The 25,060-nt window shown below is 34.0% G+C and overlaps 3 protein-coding genes and 1 pseudogene across 3 annotated transcripts; all 4 read left to right on the top strand.

Moving 5' to 3' along the window:
• The first annotated feature begins 261 nt into the window (after positions 1–261).
• On the top strand, positions 262–2,114 carry LOC118030397 (UDP-glycosyltransferase 88A1). Its single transcript, XM_035034479.2, has one exon. The coding sequence runs from the start codon at positions 353–355 to the stop codon at positions 1,781–1,783; it is 1,431 nt and encodes a 476-aa protein (XP_034890370.1). The 5' UTR covers positions 262–352; the 3' UTR covers positions 1,784–2,114.
• LOC118030308 (UDP-glycosyltransferase 88A1-like) lies at positions 1,871–7,369 on the top strand (annotated as a pseudogene).
• Positions 7,370–9,372: 2,003 nt separating this feature from the next.
• LOC118030393 (UDP-glycosyltransferase 88A1) lies at positions 9,373–11,007 on the top strand. Its single transcript, XM_035034476.2, has one exon. The coding sequence runs from the start codon at positions 9,523–9,525 to the stop codon at positions 10,951–10,953; it is 1,431 nt and encodes a 476-aa protein (XP_034890367.1). The 5' UTR covers positions 9,373–9,522; the 3' UTR covers positions 10,954–11,007.
• A 5,942-nt stretch (positions 11,008–16,949) lies between these two features.
• Positions 16,950–18,599, top strand: LOC118030392 (UDP-glycosyltransferase 88A1). Its single transcript, XM_035034475.1, has one exon. It carries the CDS (start codon positions 17,007–17,009, stop codon positions 18,438–18,440), a length of 1,434 nt encoding a protein of 477 aa, XP_034890366.1. The 5' UTR covers positions 16,950–17,006; the 3' UTR covers positions 18,441–18,599.
• The last annotated feature ends 6,461 nt before the right edge of the window (positions 18,600–25,060 follow it).

The following is a 25,060-nucleotide window of genomic DNA, read 5'->3' as shown; positions in this document are numbered from 1 at the left end:
ACAGTAGCTACGTCCTCCTATATTTCGCTTGAATTATTATTTTCAGTACTATCTTTGATTTTGTCCTGCTCTAAGAAATTTAGGTTAAACTGGTAGGTTGCTACGATTTTATTGTTCTGGCAGAGTACGAGAAACTAAGATGAAAGACTTTGAGCACGATTATGTAGTAGTAATATAGACAAATCATTGAAAACTTCGGTGCAACATCTTGTATCTGACCCTATTTAATGCTCAGATGCTGTTTGTGACCTTATACCTTTCTTTTTGCAAACTGCTCCGCACAGATTGCTTGATCTCTCTCTTTCTGTCTCTCCAAGTACACACAAAGGTATAGGAAAGGGTACGAGCAGCCATGGAGGAGGCCATAGTTCTGTACCCATCACCACCTATTGGCCATTTGATATCTATGGTGGAGCTAGGGAAACTCTTATTGACCCAAAAACCTTCCCTTTCTATTCACATACTCATCACTACTGTGCCCTATGATTCTGGCTCCACTGCCCCATACATTGCCAACGTTGCTGCCACCATTCCCTCGATCAAATTCCACCATCTTCCTACTGTAACCCTCCCTTCTACAAAAACCACCCATCATGAAGAACTCGCTTTTGAGGTCCTTCGCCTCAGCAATCCTCACGTTCGTGAAGAACTATTGTCCATTTCAAAAAACTACACCATTCATGGACTTGTCGTGGACTTCTTTTGCTGTGCTGCTCTCTCTGTTGCCAAGGAACTCAATATCCCTGGCTACCACTTCTTCACTTCTGGTGCTGGTGTTCTCGCTGGTTTCCTTTATTTCCCAACCATTCATAACACCACCACAAAAAGTCTTAAAGATCTAAAGTCCCTTCTCCATATTCCCGGTGTTCCACCAATTCCATCGTCTGACATGCCAATACCGGTACTTCATCGCGACGATAAGGGCTATAAATACTTTTTAGATTCCTCAAGCAGCTTTCCCGAATCAACAGGTATTGTTGTAAACACTTTTGCATCACTTGAAGCCAGAGCTGTGAAAACATTATCAGAGGGATTATGTGTACCCAATAACCGCACACCGCCAATTTACTGTATCGGACCATTGATAGCCACTGAAGGTCCTAAAGATGATTCAGGCAGTCGCAATGGTACTACGCTGGAGTGTCTAACATGGCTGGACTCGCAACCAGTTGGAAGTGTTGTTTTTCTATGTTTTGGTAGTTTGGGGCTGTTCTCCAAGGAACAGTTAAGAGAAATAGCTTTCGGGTTGGAGAGAAGTGGCCACAGGTTCTTGTGGGTGGTTCGGAATCCACCTTCTGATAACAAAAGCGTGGCACTATCGGCAAATCCAAACATTGATTTAGACTCATTGCTCCCTGAAGGTTTCTTGGATCGAACCAAGGAGAGGGGACTCGTGCTGAAGTCGTGGGCTCCGCAAGTAGCGGTGCTGAACCATCCATCGGTAGGCGGGTTCGTAAGTCATTGTGGATGGAACTCGGTGCTGGAAGCAGTTTGCGCAGGCGTGCCATTGGTGGCTTGGCCACTATACGCAGAGCAGAGGCTCAATAGGATCTTCTTGGTGGAGGAAATGAAACTTGCATTGCCGATGAATGAATCTGACGACGGATTTGTGTGTTCGGCCGAGGTGGAGGAGCGAGTTCTAGGGTTGATGGAGTCGGAGGAAGGTAAGTTGATTAGGGAGAGAGCCATAGCCATGAAAATTGCAGCACAGGCCGCATTGAATGAGGGCGGTTCTTCTCGGGTGGCTTTGTCTCAACTTGTTGAGTCATGGAAACACAAATGATTTTATTATTCCACATGTTTAGAGGCTGGAATCCACTAGGAAACTATGTTTAGATGCACCGTAAGGAAATCACCACAACTCCCGCCCATGCGCGGTAGCTGTGAAGATGGTGTTTATCCTGTGAAACAATATCCTTCCTCATCTCAAGCTCACGCCATCACCTTCGCTGGCACTCGTGCCTCCTTTGATCGTTGGCACTATAGGCTGGGTCACCCCAGTTCCAAAGTATTGTCTTCTCTTTTTCGTAGTTATAACTTAGTTGTGGCCCCCTCTAAGTCTTTATTGTCCTGCGTTTCTTTTCAGTGCAATAAGTCGCATAAATTGTTTTTTAGTGTCACTTTCCTTATGAGTCATGCTTCTCTTGAATATTTGTATGTTGGGACCATCCCTGGTTCCTTTCATCGATGGCTACCGCTAATATGTACTTTTTATTTATCATTTCACCAAGTGCTGCTGGTTTTTTCCTATGCATAAGAAGTTATGGAAATATTCTGACAACCTTTCTAATAATGGTAAGAAAAAAAAAAAACTTAAAATTACATGACAAATCATATACTAAATTTACTTTACTGGTTGTCTAGGATTCTAAAAAATCTCTTATTTACTGTAAAAAGGGTCCCTAATACAAGAATTATTGGCAAGAGACATGTCAAGTGGCGTAACTCACTACAAGATTTAACAATTTTATTGATGAAATTTTTCTGTTGGCATAAGACACATATTCCATCAGTAATTAATTTACCGATGAAATCACCAACGAAAATTCTCCATCAGTAAATCTTTCGTTGGTAATAAAAAAATAGTATTACTGATGGATTTACTGGCGGAACAGACGCGTCGGTAAAAGTATTTTTTTATTACCAGCGGATTTACCGACGGAAATTTCCGTCGGTAATTATTTAAAAACATTTTAAAAAAAATTCATTTTATAAAATTATAAAATAATTAAATTAACATAAATCAACATTGTATAATATATACTCAAAATGCTTGGAAAAAAGAATAAGAAAATCAACTCAAACAAATTTGCAATAAATAAAGAAAACAAAAAAAATTAATTTAACTAAAAAAATTCATATGAAAAAAATGAAGTTGCAATTGCTAAAAATTTAAAAAATCCTATAAATAAATCAACTAAAAATTGATCTCACATGAAAAAAAAAATCTCACAACAACATATCTGCAATTATTAAGAACAAAATCAATTAAAAATAAAATAAAAAACAAATATAGTGAAAAAAATCATGAAAAAAAAAAGAAAAAAGAAAAATCTTGCCTTAATGTACTTGCAAGTGAAGCTAAGGAGAGAAAAAAAATTTCGTAAAGCATATTAATTAAAAAAAACTAAGAGGATAAAAGAAGAAAAAAGAAGAAGACACACCCAAGCATGGAGAAAAAAAGGAGATGAGAAGAGAAAAGAAGAGAAAAAAATAGATATTGATGTGTTATTACATATAGTGAAGAAGAAGGCTTGCTTTAAATCCAATTAAAGCAATGACTCGGTATCTATTTTTTTCTTCTCTTAGAACACTTACGACTTATGAAGTGGGAGTCCACGGCATATTGCATACCACCTATGCAGTGGTAGCTACTTGTGAAGGAAAGATAAATGCAATTGTTTTTTTTTGCCTTGAAAATTAAGAAGATGTATCACATGGATTCTGACGTCCTACTATATTTTGCTTAAATTATTATTTTCACTGTCTTTGATTTTGTCCTGCTATAAGAAATTTAGGTTTAACTGGTAGGTTGCTCCGATTTTATTGTTCTGGCAGCGTACGAGAAACGAAGATGAAAGACTTTGAGAACGATTATGTAGTAGGAATATAGACAAATCACTGAAAACTGCGTTAGTCAAGACAAAAGTCAGCAATCAATTAGAACACTTTGAAAGAAATTCAATCCAGGGAATGGTATTTTCGTTTCATTTGGGGCATCTGTTTCAAATTTAGTCCGCTATAATTGACTTATATTTACTTTGGTCTTTGTATATAAATCGCTTACTCCCCCACGGTTTCATGGGAAGAGACATGAAGAAATAGAAGGAAAGAAAGTGTTGTGTTTTAAAAGTTTTTTGAAAACATATTTTTTTTTATTTTAAATTAATATTTTTTAATATTTTCATATTATTTTGATGTGTTGATGTTAAAAATAATTTTTTAAAAAAATATATTATTTTAATATATTTCCGAGTAAAAAATATTTTACAAAACAACCGTAATTAAACTCTTAAATATCTCATTTGCTGATTGTAATTGTTGGATAGCCATGCCAAATACCTTCTTAATTTGCTGCAAAATGGGGATACATGACTGGATTAAAAAAAAAATAGAAACTTGGATTTGATTTTTTAAAGATCCTAAGGTGATTTACAATAAATTTTTGCTTGGAATTAACTTCGTTTTTCCCCTCAAATGTTGTTAGTTTTCAATGACCTAGTTTTCTGTCATAGGCTTGCCAGGGCCAGCCATGCGTCATTTGAATGCTAGCCTGGCTCTTTTTATTTTGTTTTTTAACTTGTTTAATTATTTTCATAAATATATCGATTTTTATGTATTCTTTTTATAAAATTATAAATTCATCATTTAATACTTAGTTTTCTCCCATTTTAGAGATTCACATCATTGAATTATATTGGGTTTTTATTCTAACATTTGAATATAATAGTGGACATCAAAATACTAGCACTACAAGATTTAACAATTTCATCGACAAAATTTTTTCGTCGGCATAAGACACATATTTCATCGGTAATTAATTTACCGATGAAATCACCAACGAAAATGCTCTATCGGTGAATCTTTCATCGGTTATTTTTTGTCCGTCGATAAATTCGTTGGTAATAAAAAAATAAATTACCTGCTTCATTTCGTCGGTATATCCCTCGGTAATAATATTTTTTTATTACCGACGGAAATTCTGTCAGTAATTATTTAAAAAACATTTAAAAAAAGTATTTTATAAAATAATTAAATTAACATAAATCAACACTGTATAATATATACTTAAAATGCTTGAAAAAAAGAATAAGAAATTCAAATCAAACAAATTTGCAACAAATAAATAAAAAGAACAAATAAATTCAACTAAAAAAATTCATATGAAAAAAAAAGAAGTTGCAATTGCTAAAAATTTAAAAATTCTATAAATAAATCAAATAAAAATTGATCTCATATGAAAAAAAAAAATCTCACAACAACATTTATACAATTATTGAGAACAAAAACAATTAAAAATAAAATAAAAAAAATATAGTGAAAAAATTAATGAAAAACGAAGAAAAAAATAAAAAATATACCTTAATGTACTTGCAAATGAAGCTAAGGAGAGAAATTTTTTTTCGTAAAGCATATTAATTAAAAAAAACTAAGAGAATAAAAGAAGAAAAAAGAAGAAGACACACCCAAGCATGGAGGAAAAAAGGAGATGAGGAGAGAAAAGAAGAGAAAAAAATAGATATTGATGTGTTATTACATATAGTGAAGAAGAAGAATAATAATAATAAGAAATGAGTATGTCTCTTATGAAATAAGGGGATTCAAGCTTTTTATTGGGGCGCGTTAGCAATGAATTTATCAACGGATAATTGAATATTAATATTTTTTAATTATTCAATCAATAATTCCATCGGTAATATTTAATTTAAATTTTCAATTTCGTAAAAATTTTTCAGAAACCGCCAATAATTACCAATGATTTTTCAATCCATCAGTGATTCCGTCTGTAATATTTAAATAAAAATTTTAAATCAATTGAATTTTTTTAGAATACCGCCAAATAACACTGATGAATTTTCAATCCGTCGATGATTTTGTCCGTAAAGAACAATAATTAACAGTGCAATTAGAAAGTGAACAGTTCTGAAGCTCTCTAGAAAATACCGATGGAAAATTTCATTGGTGATTCCCTTTGTAATTGACATGATGAACAATATTCACAGTTATCCAGCGGATTTACCGATATATTTTACCGACGGAATTCCGTTGGTAAAAATGACACGTCACTATTTTTTTATTTTTTTTATTTTTTTTCTTCCATTGTAATTCCCTTAGTATATGCCGAGGGAATATTTTCATCGGTAAAATCCCTCAAAAATTTACCAACGGAAATATTCCCTTAGTATTTCTATTTGTATTTATCGATTTTCTGGTAGTATTCCACCAACTTATATATATCTCTATTAATTTTATGGGTTCTAAAATTAATGATCATATAAGCATCCAGTTATCTTGAAATTTATGAGACTTGAATTAATAATTTCTATAAAATAAATATAAATAGTTGACTTATATTTATATTTGTATGTGATATTGTCTTGTTACTTGTGTTATCACCAAGTAAATTAATAAATAATAAACGATCTTGCCTCACATTACAAAACTTTGTAGCCTGCTTAATTCTCTCCTACACTCCATCCTCTACTTGTATAGAGCTTGTTTTTGTTCTACCCATCACCACATGTTGGCCACTTGGTGTCTATGGTGGAGCTAGGCAAACTATTGCTCACTCATAGACCTGCCCTTTCCATCCACATTCTCATTGCTGCAGCACCCTATATTGCAGGAAGAACCGATAAATACATTTCCACAGTTTCTGCCAGTGTTCCCTCCATCAAATTCCGTCATCTCCCCATTGTTACCCCAGCTTCCACAGCTGCAACCCCCCTTGAAGTACTCACTTTAGAGGTCCTTCACTTCATCAAACCTCGTGTTCATTAAGAACTCATCAACATATCCAAAACGTTTAAAATTCATGGTCTTATTATGGACTTCTTTTGCACTTCTGGTCTTTCTGTGGCCGATGAACTTCACATTCCTAGTTACTTTTTTACCACTTCCGGTGCTTGCTTTCTTGCTTTATATCTTCACCTCCCTACCCTTCACCAAAACACCACCAAAAGTTTCAAAGATATGAAAGAGCACTTTCTTAATGTTCCTGGCTTGTTACCAGTTCTTGCTATTGACATGCCATAGCCTTTTCTTGAGCGGGACAATAAGGCCTATCAATACTTCCTTGATTTTGCCACTCAAGTCCCTCAAGCAGCTGGGATTATAATCAACACATTGGAATTCCTCGAGTCCGAAGTTGTAAGGGCAATATCAGATGGGCTCTGTGTGCCTGATAACCCCACGCCACTGATTTATTGCATAGGTCCATTGATTGTAGCTGATGATAAAAGAGGTGGTAGCAGCAAGACCAGTCCTGAAGATGCACATAAGTGTATTACTTGGTTGTTTTTAGTTTTTTTAAAAAGAGTTTGTAGAAGAAGAGTTTTGCAAAGAAGATGCGAAGAATTTGTGTATTTTGTTCAACTAAATTTATCAGTGCAAGAATCCTGCTTTTATATATGTTACATGCAATTAATAACAGATTCCTAGAATTTAGGAATCAAATCATCTCTAACCATCCAATGATTAAGGGCTACGATTCTTATACCTATACAAGAAACAGTTATAACAGAAATTAATAGAAAAAACCGATTGTAATTGCTGTAACTGCTTTAACTGTTTTTAACAGAAATATTCTTCCATTTTTCATTCTTCATTCTTCTCATTATAGCCTACAAGATTTACTTACAAGGTTTAAAGACCAAGCAATCAACTTAACTTTCAACAGCCTCTTCTAAGCTGGTTACTGGTTTAACTTCAAGTTTCAATCTTAGTTGCTTGAATCTGTTTTTTATTTTTAGGCAATCCTTTCGTGAAGATATTTGCTAGTTGTTCTTCACTTCTATAGAATTGCATATTTATCACTCCTTCTTGTGGAGTTTTTTTTTTTATGAAATGATACTTTCTATTATGTATCTGGTTCTTTGATGAAAAATAGGATTCTTAGCCATTGAAATTGCTAACATGTTATCACAAAACAGAGGTGCTGCTTCAGCTTGCATTTCACCAAACTCATCAAGAATAAATCTTAACCAAATGGCCTGAGTTGTTGCTTCAGATGCTGAGACATACTCAGCTTCTGTAGCTTATAATGTCATTGTGTTCTGTTTCACAAAGACCCAAGAGAATGCTCCACTTCCAAAGCTAAATGTATAGCCAGAGGTGCTCCTGCTATCATCTTCACTTCTTGCCTAATTTGCACAATAAAATCCAATAAGAGTTGTTGATTGATCTCTCACATACTCAATGCCATAGCAGAGAGTCCCTTGCACATATCTTAATTATTGATTTATTTCTTACAAAAATTTTATGCACAAAAAAAATTCAAGTGGGATAGCACAAATACTAATGTTGTGAGGAGGATTTGGGAGAATCACGCTGCAACTAGGTAACATCGAAAACAATACCATATTTTAAAAAACATTATATAATAAATCTCATTTGTTATTAACTCATATAAAATATATTTGTATCATATAGGTTGCGTGACTTTTGATATGAGGCATGAAAAAAAGCTAAAAAATATGCCAGGGATGACGCTCTACCAAGCTGGAATGACGTGATAGTTTGAAAGGATTTCAGGCTGCCATACATCCTGAAGGATATATAGGCGCAATATATTCAACACGTGAAGTCCAAACGGTTCACACGACGCTCCCAGTCTGGTGCCAAGAACCAGAACCAGCAAATTCATGGTTTGTTAACAATGCACACCGGTGGCTCCGTTCTGTTTATTGCACATACAAAACGGATAATAAGATTAATTTTAATGACATCTATCTAATTAATTTGCTGTTATTTATAAATATATTTAATTTGTAACATTTTTTTTCTTATAGACTACGGCTCTTGGACGTGAGTCAAGCCCAATAGAGATTTTTGTGGAGATACACGTGCTGAGTGAAGATCACCAAAAAAGAGTGCAACAGTTCGTTGACAACCGCACTCAACACTTTATGGTATGTTCGTTAAACCATTTTTCTTTTTCAAGTTATTATTTTTTTTAATTGAATTTAAATATTTTTTTATGATTTTTTTACCCCATCACCATATGAATGGTCTTCAATCGGTTTTTTTTATTTTTTTATCAATTTAATTATTATCATTATATTTTTTATTTATATTATCAAAATTATTATAACTTATTAAATGAGTCGGTCTCGATTTTTTCCTTCTCTGAGAACACTTATGAAGCGGGAGTCCACGTAACTTTTTCTTTTTTTGGATTCGAGGAAATCCCACCTTTCGGAAAGCGCACTTTGTGGGCCCAGGTAAGTGAGTAAAACCCTGACTATCCCAGACTCTTACAAGAGATGCACACCCTGATTCAAACTTGAGACCTGCTGTGTAGATTTTAAGCCCTTTGCCACCATGTTACGCCGCCTGGAACGGAGTCCACGCTTAACGCAGACCACATATGAAGGAAAGATAAATGCAATTGTCTTCTTTTGCCTTCAAAATTTAGAAGATGGATCTTGGCTACTAAAAGTCTAAAAGACACGGATTCTGACGTCAGTGCTGACTACTATATTTTGCTTAAATTATTATTTTCACTGTCCTGGATTTTGTCCTGCTATAAGAATTTTAGGTTTGACTGGTAGGTTGCTACGATATTATTGTTCTGGCAGAGCACGTGATCTACCAAGATGAAAGACTTTGAGAACGATTGTCTAGTACGAATATAAATAGATCATTGAAACTGCTGAGATGCTGTATATGACCCTATTTCATGCTCAGATGCTGTTTGTGACCTTATTCCTTTCTTTTTGAAACTGCTCCACACAGATTGCTTGCTCTCTCTCTTTGTGTCTCTCCAAGTACACAGAGGTATAGGAAAGGGCTCTAGCAGCCATGGAAGAGGCCATAGTTCTGTACCCATCACCACCTATTGGTCATTTGATATCTATGGTGGAGCTAGGTAAACTCTTATTGACCCAAAAACCTTCCCTTTCTATTCACATACTCATCACTACTGTGCCCTATGATTCTGGCTCCACTGCCCCATACATTGCCAACGTTGCTGCCACCATTCCCTCGATCAAATTCCACCATCTTCCTACTGTAACCCTCCCTTCTACAAAAACCACCCATCATGAAGAACTCGCTTTTGAGGTCCTTCGCCTCAGCAATCCTCACGTTCGTGAACAACTACTGTTCATTTCCAAAAACTACACCATTCATGGACTTGTCGTGGACTTCTTTTGCTGTGCTGCTCTCTCTGTTGCCAAGGAACTCAATATCCCTGGCTACCACTTCTTCACTTCTGGTGCTGGTGTTCTCGCTATTTTCCTTTATTTCCCAACCATTCATAACACCACCACAAAAAGCCTTAAAGATCTAAAGTCCCTTCTCCATATTCCCGGTGTTCCACCAATTCCATCGTCTGACATGCCAATACCGGTACTTCATCGCGACGATAAGGCCTATAAATACTTTTTAGATTCCTCAAGCAGCTTTCCCGAATCGGCAGGAATCGTTGTAAACACTTTTGCATCACTTGAAGCCAGAGCTGTGAAAACAACATCCGAGGGATTGTGTGTACCCAATAACCGCACACCGCCAATTTACTGTATCGGACCATTGATAGCCACTGAAGGTCCTAAAGATGATGCAGGCACTCGCAATGGTACGACGCTGGAGTGTCTAACATGGCTGGACTCGCAACCAGTTGGAAGTGTTGTTTTTCTATGTTTTGGTAGTTTGGGGCTGTTCTCCAAGGAACAGTTAAGAGAAATAGCTTTCGGGTTGGAGAGAAGTGGCCACAGGTTCTTGTGGGTGGTTCGGAATCCACCTTCTGATAACAAAAGCGTGGAACTCTCGGCACATCCAAACATTGATTTAGACTCATTGCTACCTGAAGGTTTCTTGGATCGAACCAAGGAGAGGGGACTCGTGCTGAAGTCGTGGGCTCCGCAAGTAGCGGTGCTGAACCATCCATCGGTAGGCGGGTTCGTAAGTCATTGTGGATGGAACTCGGTGCTGGAAGCAGTTTGCGCAGGTGTGCCATTGGTGGCTTGGCCACTATACGCAGAGCAGAGGCTCAATAGGATCTTCTTGGTGGAGGAAATGAAACTTGCGTTGCCGATGAATGAATCTGACAACGGATTTGTGAGCTCGGCCGAGGTGGAGGAGCGAGTTCTAGGGTTGATGGAGTCCGAGGAAGGTAAGTTGATTAGGGAGCGAACCATAGCCATGAAAATTGCAGCAGAGGCTGCATTGAACGAGGGTGGTTCTTCTCGGGTGGCTTTGTCTAAACTTGTTGAGTCATGGAAAGACAAATGAATTGGGTCGATGTATCGTCGTTATGTGCATAATTTATAAAATAATTTTTAATCATTGTTTATTATTAAAAACGATCCAGCACAATATAAATTTAAGGTGTGTGACGTCTTTCATGTATCGATTTCAATATATGGAAATATTCTGAGAACCTTTCTAATGATGGTAAGCAAAAAAAATCAAAATTACATGACAAATCATATAATAAATTTTCTTTACTGATAAAATCTCTTATTTATTGTAGAAAGGGTCTCTAATATAAGAATTATTAGTAAGAGACATGACAAATGGAGCAACTTAGTTGAGCAGCCAGCATAGCATAGCATAGCATTTAGCTCAATTGACATTTATGTTTTTTTTTTTCCATAGTTTGTGTCGATTCTTCTTTCTATTTTTTTTTTTTTTAAGAATACTTTACTTTTAACAAAGAAAAACGAAAGATTAGGAAGAGATATGTATTCTTACTAAAATCCGACAACAACAAATCATATGAAAATGATTCCTTAAGAAGTTTGCTACGATAACTGATCATATATCTGACTTCTTATATAATTTCTGTCAAGATATAGAATATGAAGAATCATACACAGCTTTCATCATTGAACATTTATGGCATGGAGTTTGACACGTCTTCTTATTTTTTTTTATTATTAACATATTTATTCGGGCTAACTTGCATATATCTCGACTTATCCCACAGGCTCTAAAGTTAATGATCATATGTAAATCTTTAATGACCCTGAGGTTTATAGGACTTGAACTGGTGACCTCTAAAAAGTAAACCCAATGTCTTACCAGTTAAGCTATACTCTTCAAGATTATGAGTTTCACGCTCCTTTGCTTGCATTTTTCTTCGCTACGTATTATTAATATTATTAAAAAAAATGATTATTATTATTTTATTTCATTGAGCATAATTTTTTTATTTTATAATTTTATTTTTTTCCTATTTAGTTTAGATAATCAAGTATTGACAAAATTGATAATTTTATTTTTCTTAGTTTATTTATAATTTTTTATTTTTTTATAATTTTTTGGATTTTTTTAATTTGTCTAAGTTGGTTTTTAAATTTATTTAAGATATTGTAATTTTTTAAAATAAGTCAATCGTAATAAAGCTTTCTCTTCATGGCCTTAGATTTTTATGTTCCACCCTATTTCAACCATTGTAATCTATTATTATATGTCATTGTCATTGTCGCACGTCACTCGCGCGATATTGGCTGGCTATTTTTGTTTTTGTTTGCTTGATTGATTAGGAGTCGCCACCTAGTATTTTATTGAGGACGCTACTAGGAGACCCGGATATACTTGTCTTGTCAGAGATTCATGGGCAAAAGACTGGTTGTAATTAGAGAAGGTATTAGCACGCTTAACACACCCTACCTGAGGTAAGCTACTTCGTGGCTTTGATGTGTTAAGGAAGTTTTAATAATTATATTTTCATGGATATTAGAAATACAACTTACGTATAAATTCATTATTCTTGGCCGTGAGCAAATCAAAATATTAAATTCTTCTTTATTCTTTGCAATTTTATCATAAATAAATAAAAAATCCATAAAACAAATACAACACAAACACTCATAGACTTTTACTATTTTTTTTTCTTACACACTACAAATTATAAAAAAAAAATTCAAAAACTAAACAAAAATTACATTAAACACTTAAAAAATTACAAAACAACCCCTAAAACTCCAAAATTGCGAGAAAGGGTTATGTGAAGCCCCAACGACAGCAGGAACAGTGGCGGCACATCTCCTCCACGCGCCACAGCCACTAGCGGTGTGTGGGTTCACGAACCGCCACCAGAAGACCAAGTAAGCAGGGGTCTGTAACGACTTCTTCCCGGTTTCTTTTCCTCGCCGACGGTGACCTGCACAAACGACAAAATCGCAACCAGTTGATTCTACTTTCTCTTTCCTTTTTAGATCTGTACGCGATCTTCTTTCTTCCTCTCGATTTGCTGTGAGAGGGTGCTGTTGTTGGGGAGGAAAGCAGACAAATCTGAGTCTGTGGGCGTTGTTGTGCTCTAGCTGCTATTGGAGGCTTTGATTCGGCCTTGGCAAGCTAGCTGGTTGGCAGTTAAGGAGATTGGCTGCTACTATGGTGGGCTTCGTTTATTAGCCGGTTGTTGTTGATGAGACCAGAGGAGAAGAAGACGCCACTAACGGAAAGGTTTCGGTGTTGATGGTGGGTTTCTTTCGGGTTGTAAGATGAAGAGATCGGGAAGTGAGGCTGTTCTGTGGGGGAAGAACTGCTGGTAAAGGGGAAGGGAGAGTGAGGCGGTCTCTTATGGGTGCTGAAGGAGTGGCCGGTTCTAGTTTGTCTGGCAAGGGGGCAAGGAAGGAGGAGATGGTGGAACCGACTGTGAAACTGTTGGATAGGGGCGCTGGGTCTGCTCAAGTTAGATGAAAATAAAGAAAGGGCTGGTGTTCGGCAGTCTTTTGTGGTGAAGGAAAATCAAAAGCTTGGGGGGGCAACGACTTCTTTTTTTGGTAGAGATCGGGAGTAGGTGGCGGCTTTAGTGAGGGAAAAGAAAGGGTTCTAATTTTTAGGGTTTTTTGTGTTTTTTTTTCAATTATGTAAAATTGCCCCCCTTTACACAAGTGTTGGAAACTCCTATTTATAGGCAAATATGTTGCTAGGTCTCCAAACTTGGTGTCGCGGGGCGACGACGGAGGCTTTTTGTCGTGCCTCCTGTGTGAGGTGTTGTGTGTTGGGAAGGGTTTTTGGATTTAATCATAAAATTATGATTACTGTTTAGAAGTTGCCACCAAGTATTATGGTCACTAAGAACCTATGGTCTGCAATAGTCTAAGTAAATGATTGGTTGTGCAATGAGAAAACACATCACCCCTAGTACACCCTACCTAAGGTAAGCTGCATTGTTGTTTGATTGTTTTTTCTAAGTCGAGTTTCTATTTGTTGGTCTTTTCTAAGGCTCAAAAAAGATCTCTCTTCATAAGAGAGTCTCTACCTTATCAGATTAAATCCTAACCATTCTAAAATCTAAATTTTAGTATCGTATTTTTACAGCTTGTATATTTAATACTTGGGGGTGTACTTTATCATGTAATTTTACACCTCACAAATATTAAAGTCTACATTTAGATCCTAAAAAAAATTGGAAAAAGATTTTTGACATGTTGGCCAAATTCTAATGGATAATCACAAACTGGTTATGATATCCATTTTTTAATTTTTTTGAAAAAAAATATATGGAAAAGATGCAATTTTTTTTTAGCTTTTTATATATATATAAAAAAAATATGCCTGGAAAATTTTAGGATTTGGCCGTATGCATGAATTTTATTTTTTTGGAAATGTTTTGAAATATTTTTGAACAAAAACAGGTATTTTAATACCAGATTTGTATTTTACAATGTAAATATACAACCCAATATTATGAAAAATTGATAGAAAAATATTTTTGAAAATCACAATTTTTTAAAGGATTTTTGAAATTTTTTGTTTTTTTTTTATAACATCATATATACATATTGATTAATTAAATATTATTTAAACATGTGGGATAGGCCAAGCACAGACCTAGAAGCAGATGGGCTGATATCGACCAAAAATGGTTGGGTCGAACTCGGCCTAACATATTCCTTTTTTAAAATTTAGGGACGGGCTGGGCTGGGACAGGTCTAACCCGAAGCAACTTAGTCACTGGCAACCCAGTGACTAAGTTGTATGAGATAGTGCAAGGTGAATTATAATTCACGTTGCACTATTCTCATGAAGTAATAGCAAAGAGGAGGAAGAAGAAGAAGAAGAAGAAGAAGAGAGGAGGGAGGCTTACCTGGCGTTGAGGGAGCTGATGGCCTAACTGGTGGCACACAGTGTGGCTGGAGGTGGTGAGGTCGGTGGTTGGCTCTAGTTGTCACTAGAAGAAGAAGAAGAAGCAAAGGCCTATAAAAGAGAAGGGAAGCTCGCGATTGGAGCTGTTGGAGTGGCTGAGGAGAGAGTTGTTTCCCTGGTTGCCTTTGGGAAGGAAAAGAGCTTCTGGGCAAGGTGGTGGCCGCTGCTGCCGGGGTTAAAGTGGCAGAGAAGAAGAGTTTTACACAGGAGAGAGAGCGAAGTGGTGCAACCACCAAGTGAGATGGTTTGATGGTGAGAAGACGGATGATGAAGGTGGTGGTAGCTAAAAGCCACGGTGGAGAGAGAAAGCAGAGAAAGGACCAGTTGCAGGAAAAATGAGCAGGAAAGGCTGGTTTTCGGCCAACTTTGAGTTCAATTTTCTTCCTCCTCCCGGACGTGAAATGTGCTCCTATTTACAAGGGTGGAAGAGGGTAATCTTGTCTTTACAAAGGAACAATTTTCAGCCCTTGATTCGGTTAGGAAGGGTCCCAGCCGTTGGCTCAAAGTAGGCATGGTGCACTGTCAAATCTGCACCTGCAGGCTGCCTGAGGTGGCCTCTTTGGGGTGGTGCCACATCCGTTTATATGCCATTGAGCCGGTGAAGACCATACCCAGATGTAGAGGGATGTCTGGTGAGTAGTTTCGTGCAAGTTTTGGCAAATTTAGTGGACGTTAGGTACATTAAATGCACCTGTAAAGGAGGTGACTGAACCAGTTTTTTCAAGGAAAAAATATGAGGAAGTTAATGAATAGTGACCAGACAACGCGTCATCTGGCCCTCTTTTTTTTTTTTTACGCAAAACAACTCTGTTTTGGGTTTAAATTAGGGATTTCTCCAAATTCCAAAGCAGTCCTCCCGCCTTCAATTTGTTGCAATTGTACCCTTAATTGACCTTAAACTTTTGATTTAATGTAATTACACCCTTGTTGAACTTCAATTGGAACCCTGGATTTACGCGCCTTTTGCACATTGGTCCTTGATCTTGGATTTATGCAATTTAACCCCTAATTGACCATTATACTTTGAATTTCTTTAATTTAATCCCCAGTTTTTGTCAATTAGGCCCCTATAGTCCGGTGCCTTTTACAGATCGGTCCTTGGCTGTGGATTTTTTTAATTTAACCCCTAATTGACCCAAAAACTTCAATTTTCTTGCAATTTGGCCCTTGATTTCAATCAATTAACTTGGTAAAATTTAAATTTGGTCTTTTAAAGTTCAAATCCTCTCAATTAAGCCCAAATTAGGCCCCCAAACTTAATTTTTCACCAATTAAGCCCCAAATAAAATTAATTTGACCCTTTTAAAGTATAATTAAGTCCTTGCACTTAATTAAATCCTTCAATTGGACCCAAATTAATTCTTAAACATAATTAAAATTCAATTTGGTCCATGATTAAATCAAATTGGCCTATTAAAAATTTAATTATGTCCTTGGACATAATTTTTATACAAACTCATCCAATAATCATTTAATTTGACCTTAAATTTGTATTTTTTTTCAATCTATTCTTAGGCATAATGGGGTACAATTAGGCCTTGAATTTCCTCCAAAAATTACAGCTTGATTTTTTTTTTCCTATTTTTTTAGTCCTCTTTGATCTGCTTTCTCCACATTGTTGGTATTTATTTTATTTTATTATTTTTATTTTGAAAAAAAAATTGATTTTTTTTAAGGAATAACCCAGAATTGGGTTATGACACTTGGTCCCTCAACTTTTTTTTTTCTTTAAATTATTTTTGTCTTATTTTTTTAGATTTTTCTTATCAACACTGACTCGAATGAGAAAAATTGATGATTTTAAAAGATCGAGTAAAAAGTCAAACGCGTTTTAAAGATCTTTAAAAATTTAAATTCTTTTGATATAATGCTAAAAATACTAAAAATGACACAAATATATTAAAAAACATATTTTTTTGGATTTTCATTATTTTTCTCTATTTTTGGATTTTTCTGAAAATTTATTAAAACATGGGTCAAAAATTAGATAGCAACAGTCATGCTACATGTGATTCCTTTATTGATCTAATATTGTAACCAAGTAAATTATTGGTACATTTTTTAATAAATAAATAAATAAACAATAAATGCTCTTGCCTTACCTTACAAAACTTTGTAGCCTGCTTAATTCTCTCCCACACTCCATCCTTTACTTGTTTTTGTTCTATCTCTCAAGAGGGAGAGCAATGGAGGAGACAGTAGTTCTGTACCCATCACCACATGTTGGCCACCTGGTGTCTATGGTGGAGCTAGGCAAACTATTGCTCACTCATAGACCTGCCCTTTCCATCCACATTTTCATTGCTGCAGCACCCTATATTGCAGGAAGAACCGATAAATACATTTCCACAGTTTCTGCCAGTGTTCCCTCCATCAAATTCCGTCATCTCCCCATTGTTACCCCAGCTTCCACAGCTGCAACCCCCCTTGAAGTACTCACTTTAGAGATCCTTCACTTCATCAAACCTCGTGTTCATGAAGAACTCATCAACATATCCAAAACGTTTAAAATTCATGGTCTTATTATGGACTTCTTTTGCACTTCTGGTCTTTCTGTGGCCGATGAAATTCACATCCCTAGTTACTTTTTTATCACTTCCGGTGCTTGCTTTCTTGCTTTATATCTTCACCTCCCTACCCTTCACCAAAACACCACCAAAAGTTTCAAAGATATGAAAGAGCATTTTCTTAATGTTCCTGGCTTGTTACCAGTTCTTGCTACTGACATGCCAAAGCCTTTTCTTGAGCGGGACAATAAGGCCTATCAATACTTCCTTGATTTTTCCACTCAAGTCCCTCAAGCAGCTGGGATTATGATCAACACATTTGAATTCCTCGAGTCCAAAGTTGTAAGGGCAATCTCAGATGGGCTCTGTGTGCCTGATAACCCCACGCCACCGATTTATTGCATAGGTCCCTTGATTTTAGCTGATGATAAAAGAGGTGGTAGCAGCAAGACCAGTCCTGAAGATGCATATAAGTGTATTACTTGGCTTGATTCCCAACCAAACCAAAGTGTTGTGTTTCTTTGTTTTGGTAGCTTAGGGCTATTCACCAAGGAGCAGTTAAGGGAGATAGCTACTGGGTTGGAAAAAAGTGGTCAAAGGTTCCTGTGGGTTGTTCGGGATCCACCTTCTCATAATCTAAGTGTAGCCATCAAAGCAAATGGATACCCTGATTTGGATTCTTTGCTTCCTGATGGATTCTTGGAACGAACTAAAGAGAGGGGACTAGTGATGAAATTATGGGCTCCACAAGTGGAAATCTTGAACCACAGTTCAGTAGGTGGATTTGTTACTCACTGCGGGTGGAATTCTATACTTGAAGCAGTTTGTGCTGGTGTGCCATTGGTGGCTTGGCCATTGTATGCAGAGCAAAGGCTGAATAGGGCAGTGCTAGTGGAGGAAATGAAGCTTGCTTTGTCAATGAACGAGTCTGAAGATGGATTTGTAAGTGCTGATGAGGTGGAGAAGAATCTTAGAGGATTTATGGAGTCTGATGAAGGTAAATTGATTAGGGAGAGAGCGATTGCTATGAAAAATGCAGCCAAGGCTGCAATGATTGAAGGTGGCTCTTCTCATGTGGCGCCATTGTCCAAGCTTGTTGAGTCCTGGAACTAAGCAGGAAAAATGAGTGAAGTCTGCTGGCCTGTGTTAGTTTACTGTAGTTGTTTAATTTGTTACTGGGTCATATTTACTTGGTAAATAAAACAAAGAAAAAATCGCAGCAGCAGCAATATCAGCAGCATAAGATTATTATTCCCAATGGGTGGATTATAATTATTAATCTTATTATTATCTGTACTGTAACCTTTGGAGATGTATCAGTGATGTTTGATAATAAATTAATAGTTACTAGAGGTGGATTTGATTTGAATTTTTTTTAATAATATAGTCTTATATGAAGTTTTTAATCCATCTATCTACTAAAATACTTGGTCTTTGGCAAACTGAATCATGATCCCAAACAATTGTTTTTTAAATGCATGGTTGTTAAATTTTTTCTGGATTAGTTGGTTTACAGAACTGGACATGGTTGGTAAGTAAATTTGTTTTGTTTATTATAGTTGGGATATAATGCTATTCGTATGAATAATATGTTTAACACGCTTAATTATAAACACACATTATTTTTATGGTCATAATCGCCATTGACAATGATTTTTTCTTTCTATATCAGAATTAATATTACAGTGTATTCCAAGACCCGAATACAACTAGAGATACAGTTTTGAAAAAAAGTCAGTACTGCCTACTTTCATTTTAATTGATGAACTTAGGCATACAGTTAGAATGTTGTTTTTTCATTATTAAGGAATTGATTTTTGTGTCAAAATCAATTTTTAAAACCATGGGGTAGCAGGGGTGTTCTGGATATAAATGTGAGAATTGATTTGTTTGAGTGAAAGCTGCTTTGTTGTGTTTTAGATAAAACTTCTGATGGGGTTGACTATCACTAAATCCAAACAAGTCTTAAGGAGCTGAAGGATTTGTTTGTTCCAGAAAATTATTTTTAAAATTTTTTTATGTTTGTTTACATATAAGTTGATTAATAGAAAATATTTTCTAGTTAAAGAAATATTTAACTTAATTTAAAATAAATATTTTTCATTTATTTTAGATGAAATACACATTTTTAGAAGTTGTTAAAAATTAAAAAATATTTATTATTTGTTAATTATATCAAAATTTGATCCTTAATTTTTTTATTTTTATATAATTTGTTTTGAATTATTTTTTATTTTAATTACATCCTTTAAAATTTGATTTTTTTTATTTTTATATCAATTTTGATCCCTACTTTTTTTAATTGTTATTTGTTTTTCTCTTTTTTTTTAATTGAAATTTTTTTATTTATCAGATTTTGTCTTTATTCTTATTATATATTGATATTTATTTTATTTGAAATATTTTATAAATTTACTTTTAAAAATTTTATTTTTTTTTAATTTTTTTATACTCCAAATTTAAATGCTCACTACATACTACATCTGAAGGAAAGATAAATGCAATTGGCTTCCATTGCCATGAAAATTTCGAAGACGTATCTTGGCTCCAAACAGTCATGGATTCTGACGTCAGTGCTGACTACTATATCTTGCTTACATTATTATATTCACTTGTCCTGATTTTTGTCCAGCTTTAAGAATTTTAGGTTTGAATGGTAGATTGCTACGATTTTATTGTTTTGGCAAAGTACGAGAAACCAAGATAAAAGACTTTGAGAACGATTATGTAGTAGGTATGTAAACAAATTATTGAAAACTTTAGTGGAAAAACATGTATCTGGCCACTTTGAGAACGATTATGTAGTAGGTATATAAACAAATCATTGAAAACTTACGTTGAACAACTTGTATCTGGCCCTATTTCATGCTCTTATGCTAAGGATGTGTTCCAGAAGACGGGGTAAACCATGTTGCCTTAACTTTTAAATTTGTTTTTGCTTAAAAATAATGTTTTTTATATATATATATTTTCAATCATTTTGATATGCTGATGTTAAAAATAATTTTTAAGAATAAAAAAAATTTTATTTTGATATATTTTCTACTTGAAAAATACTTTGAACCGCTACCGCTACCACAATCCCAAACACAGATATTGTTTGTGACCTTATTACTTTCTTTTTAAAACTGCTCCACAGAGATTACTTGATCTGAAGTGTGACATCAATTAAATTCCAATAGTCATTTTATTCATTCCATTTAAATTCTAGCAATAAATTTCCTTGCATCTAAATCTAACAAAAATATAGTTCCTATAAGATTTATTATTTAGTTTATTAATCTAACATTTGATTAATAAAGTAAGAAATTTTCAAATTTTAACAAATTTGGACAGAATTTTCTCAATTTTAGAAACTATACCCAAAACTTTGTTCCGCTTAAAAAGACTTGCAAAGAACCACAATAGTCAAACACAATAAATTCTCACACTACTAGAAATTCAATGAATACAAATAGAATTATCGACGGGTTTTTTTCCATCGCTAACACCATTGGTATATATCGAAAGAAACATTCTATCGATATATACCGAGTGAATCACAGACGGAATACAAAGAATTTAAAAAAAAAAACAAACAGTGCAATGATGTGTAAGTGTTTATGGACACTTTTATTGACAGAATTATAGTTGGATCAAACTAGGATGTCCATACAGTAACATGTCTAGTGCACCAACAGAATTGCCGATGAAGTTACAGATGGTATTCCTTCGGTAATTCCATCGGTAATATTTAATATATGACTTGTCTATCGACCCTCCCCTCCCCTATTTCACCTTCTTATTCCCCCTGCATCTGAACAACCCCCCCCCAATTATAAACAACCAAAACCCCCTCCCCCAAACCTCCCCCATCATATCAACACAACTCATCCTTCTTTAACTTTTAAATTTGTTTTTGCTTAAAATAATGTTTTTTTTTTTATGTTTTCAATCATTTTGATATGCTGATGTTAAAAATAATTTTTAAGAATAAAAAAATTTTATTTTGATATATTTCTACTCGAAAAACACTTTGAACCGCTACCACTACCACAATCCCAAACACAGATATTGTTTGTGACCTTATTCCTTTCTTTTTAAAACTGCTCCACAGAGATTACTTGATCTGAAATGTGACATCAATTAAATTCCAATAGTCATTTTATTCATTCCATTTAAATTCTAGTAATAAATTTCCTTGCATCTAAATCTAACAAAAATATAGTTCTTATAAGATTTATTATTTAGTTTATTAATCTAACATTTGATTAATAAAGTAAGAAAATTTCAAATTTTAACAAATTTGGACAGAATTTTCTCTATTTTAGAAACTATACCCAAAACTTTGTTCCGTTTAAAAAGACTTGCAAAGAACCACAATAGTCAAACACAATAAATTCTCACACTACTAGAAATTCAATGAATACAAATAGAATTATCGACGGGTTTTTTTTCCATCGCTAACACCATTGGTATATATACCGAAAGAAACATTCTATCGATATATACCGAGTGAATCACAGACGGAATACAAAGAATTTAAAAAAAAAAACCAAACAGTGCAATGATGTGTAAGTGTTTATGGACACTTTTATTGACAGAATTATAGTTGGATCAAACTAGGATGTCCATACAGTAACATGTCTAGTGCACCAACAGAATTGCCGATGAAGTTACAGATGGTATTCCTTCGGTAATTCCATCGGTAATATTTAATATATGACTTGTCTATCGACCCTCCCCTCCCCTATTTCACCTTCTTATTCCCCCTGCATCTGAACAACCCCCCCCCCCAATTATAAACAACCAAACCCCCTCCCCCAAACCTCCCCCATCATATCAACACAACTCATCCTTCTTTAACTTTTAAATTTGTTTTTGCTTAAAATAATGTTTTTTTTTTTATGTTTTCAATCATTTTGATATGCTGATGTTAAAAATAATTTTTAAGAATAAAAAAATTTTATTTTGATATATTTCTACTCGAAAAACACTTTGAACCGCTACCACTACCACAATCCCAAACACAGATATTGTTTGTGACCTTATTCCTTTCTTTTGAAAACTGCTCCACAGAGATTACTTGATCTGAAGTGTGACATCAATTAAATTCCAATAGTCATTTTATTCATTCCATTTAAATTCTAGTAATAAATTTCCTTGCATCTAAATCTAACAAAAATATAGTTCTTATAAGATTTATTATTTAGTTTATTAATCTAACATTTGATTAATAAAGTAAGAAAATTTCAAATTTTAACAAATTTGGACAGAATTTTCTCTATTTTAGAAACTATACCCAAAACTTTGTTCCGTTTAAAAAGACTTGCAAAGAACCACAATAGTCAAACACAATAAATTCTCACACTACTAGAAATTCAATGAATACAAATAGAATTATCGACGAGTTTTTTTCCATCGCTAACACCATTGGTATATACCGAAAGAAACATTCTATCGATATATACCGAGTGAATCACAGACGGAATACAAAGAATTTAAAAAAAAAACCAAACAGTGCAATGATGTGTAAGTGTTTATGGACACTTTTATTGACAGAATTATAGTTGGATCAAACTAGGATGTCCATACAGTAACATGTCTAGTGCACCAACAGAATTGCCGATGAAGTTACAGATGGTATTCCTTCGGTAATTCCATCGGTAATATTTAATATATGACTTGTCTATCGACCCTCCCCTCCCCTCCCCTATTTCACCTTCTTATTCCCCCTGCATCTGAACAACCCCCCCCCCCCAATTATAAACAACCAAACCCCCTCCCCCAACCTCCCCCATCATATCAACACAACTCATCCTTCTTTAACTTTTCTAGTTATAGTATCTGTGTTCAGATTTACTGCGGATTTTTCATTTTAAGTATTTCTATCCTTTTTTTTAATTTTAACATAATTTTAAAATGTCAATTTTATTATTGAATATTTTTTTACTATTTGTATTTTGTTTGGGTGTTTACTTAGCTTATTGTTTTTTCTCAAACAAACTTGTAGTATGGATTTATAATTCTGTACTTGTTGTGGTTTATTTTAGATTTTGTAAAATTATATTTTTTTTTATAAATTATTGAAACTTATGTCGAATTATCAACTTAGGTTTGTTGTGAAAAAATAAATAATGGCTTGTTTAACATGTCCATTTTAATTTTTATCAATTTTATTGCCAAGTTGTAATTTCTGTAAATTAATGTGCATAAATTTGTATGTAAGTAGATAATTGATAATGAATATGTAAGAGAAGTTTAAGAGTAAGTCGGATAATCTTGAGCTAAACCAATATTTTTACAAATTTATTTACTTAACGTAATTAATTAATACATGTTGTCATCATTATTTTATATAGGTTCGATAGAAGTTATGAATGTATCGAGATTCACCTCAAGGATTGTGGAGGATGGATTATTATAATAAGATTCAAATTTTTATTAATTTCTATTCTAAGAAATATTAGTGGAGCTGGTATTAGGTGTACATTCAAGAGGTGTAAAAATAAAAAGTTTCTTCATCCAAATATTGTAATGATGCATCTTCTACATAAAAGATTCATGAATGATACTTGTATTGCTATACACACGGAAAACTATTTATGCTTAACAAAAACATGGTAAAAATAATAGTTGGGTCAACTTAATTCTCTCCCACACTCCATCCTCTACTTATATGGTGCTTGTTTTTGTTCTATCTCTCGAGAGGGAGAGCAATGGAGGAGGCAGTAGTTTTGTACCCCATCACCACATGGATGGTCTCGAATCGGTTTTCTTGATCTTTTTTGGTTATTTTTTTTAATCAACTTATTTATTATCATTATATTTTTTATTTATATTATCAAAATTATTCTAATTTATTAAATCCAATTAAATTAATGAGTCAATCTCGATTTTTTCCTTCTCTGAGAACACTTAGAGTATCTCCAATAGCAAATGCTATATTAAAGAGCCAAATGAAGAAAATAGCTTTTTGAATAGTGTAAATATAGCTTTTTTTATTACGTGCATTCCAATGGTAAAAAGCTATTTAGAAAAGCCAATTATATTTTAATATATTTCATGGTAAATTAATTTTAATATAATTATATAACTAATTTAGATATTTTATATATAATATAATTATGATGTTATTAATTATATAATTAATATGAGTAATTTATAAAAGTAATATAAAATTAATGAAGTAATATGAAAGTTTAAAGATATAATTTAAAATTAAATTTAAAATTTATTTATATGAATATTTTTAGTTTTAAGTTTTATATGTTATTGTTAAAATTTTAATTTTTTAAAAGTAAATTCAAATTCAAACTTTGAAAAAAAACCGACAACATTTTAAATTTTGATTTTTTATTTTAAAAAAAAATTCAAGCTTTGAAAAAAATGACCGCCAAACATTTTAAATTTTAAAATTTCAAATTTTGAAAAAATAACCACTCACATTTCAAATTTTAAAATTTCAAATTTTGAAAAAATTACCGCCAACATTCCAAGATTTTACAATTTGAAAAAATAATCCATCTATAAATATTCTCATATACCTTAACATTTTTTCTCGTCATTTTCTTCTCTCCAATCTTTGTTATATTTCATTAAAATTCATCATGAATCATTCTAATTTTAATTTTTATGATGCTTTTGATTTTGATGATGACACTCCTGTGTTTGCTTTTCAAGTTGCTACTGATGTGGTTGCTGAAGAAGAATCGAATAATCAAGGGCGGAGAACAGGGCATCGTGGCTCTATT

This window comes from Populus alba, chromosome 4 (genome assembly GCF_005239225.2).
Source record: "Populus alba chromosome 4, ASM523922v2, whole genome shotgun sequence".
Lineage (NCBI taxonomy): Eukaryota > Viridiplantae > Streptophyta > Magnoliopsida > Malpighiales > Salicaceae > Populus > Populus alba.
Note: the sequence above shows the minus strand (reverse complement) of the source record. Positions and strands in the feature narration are given on the sequence as shown.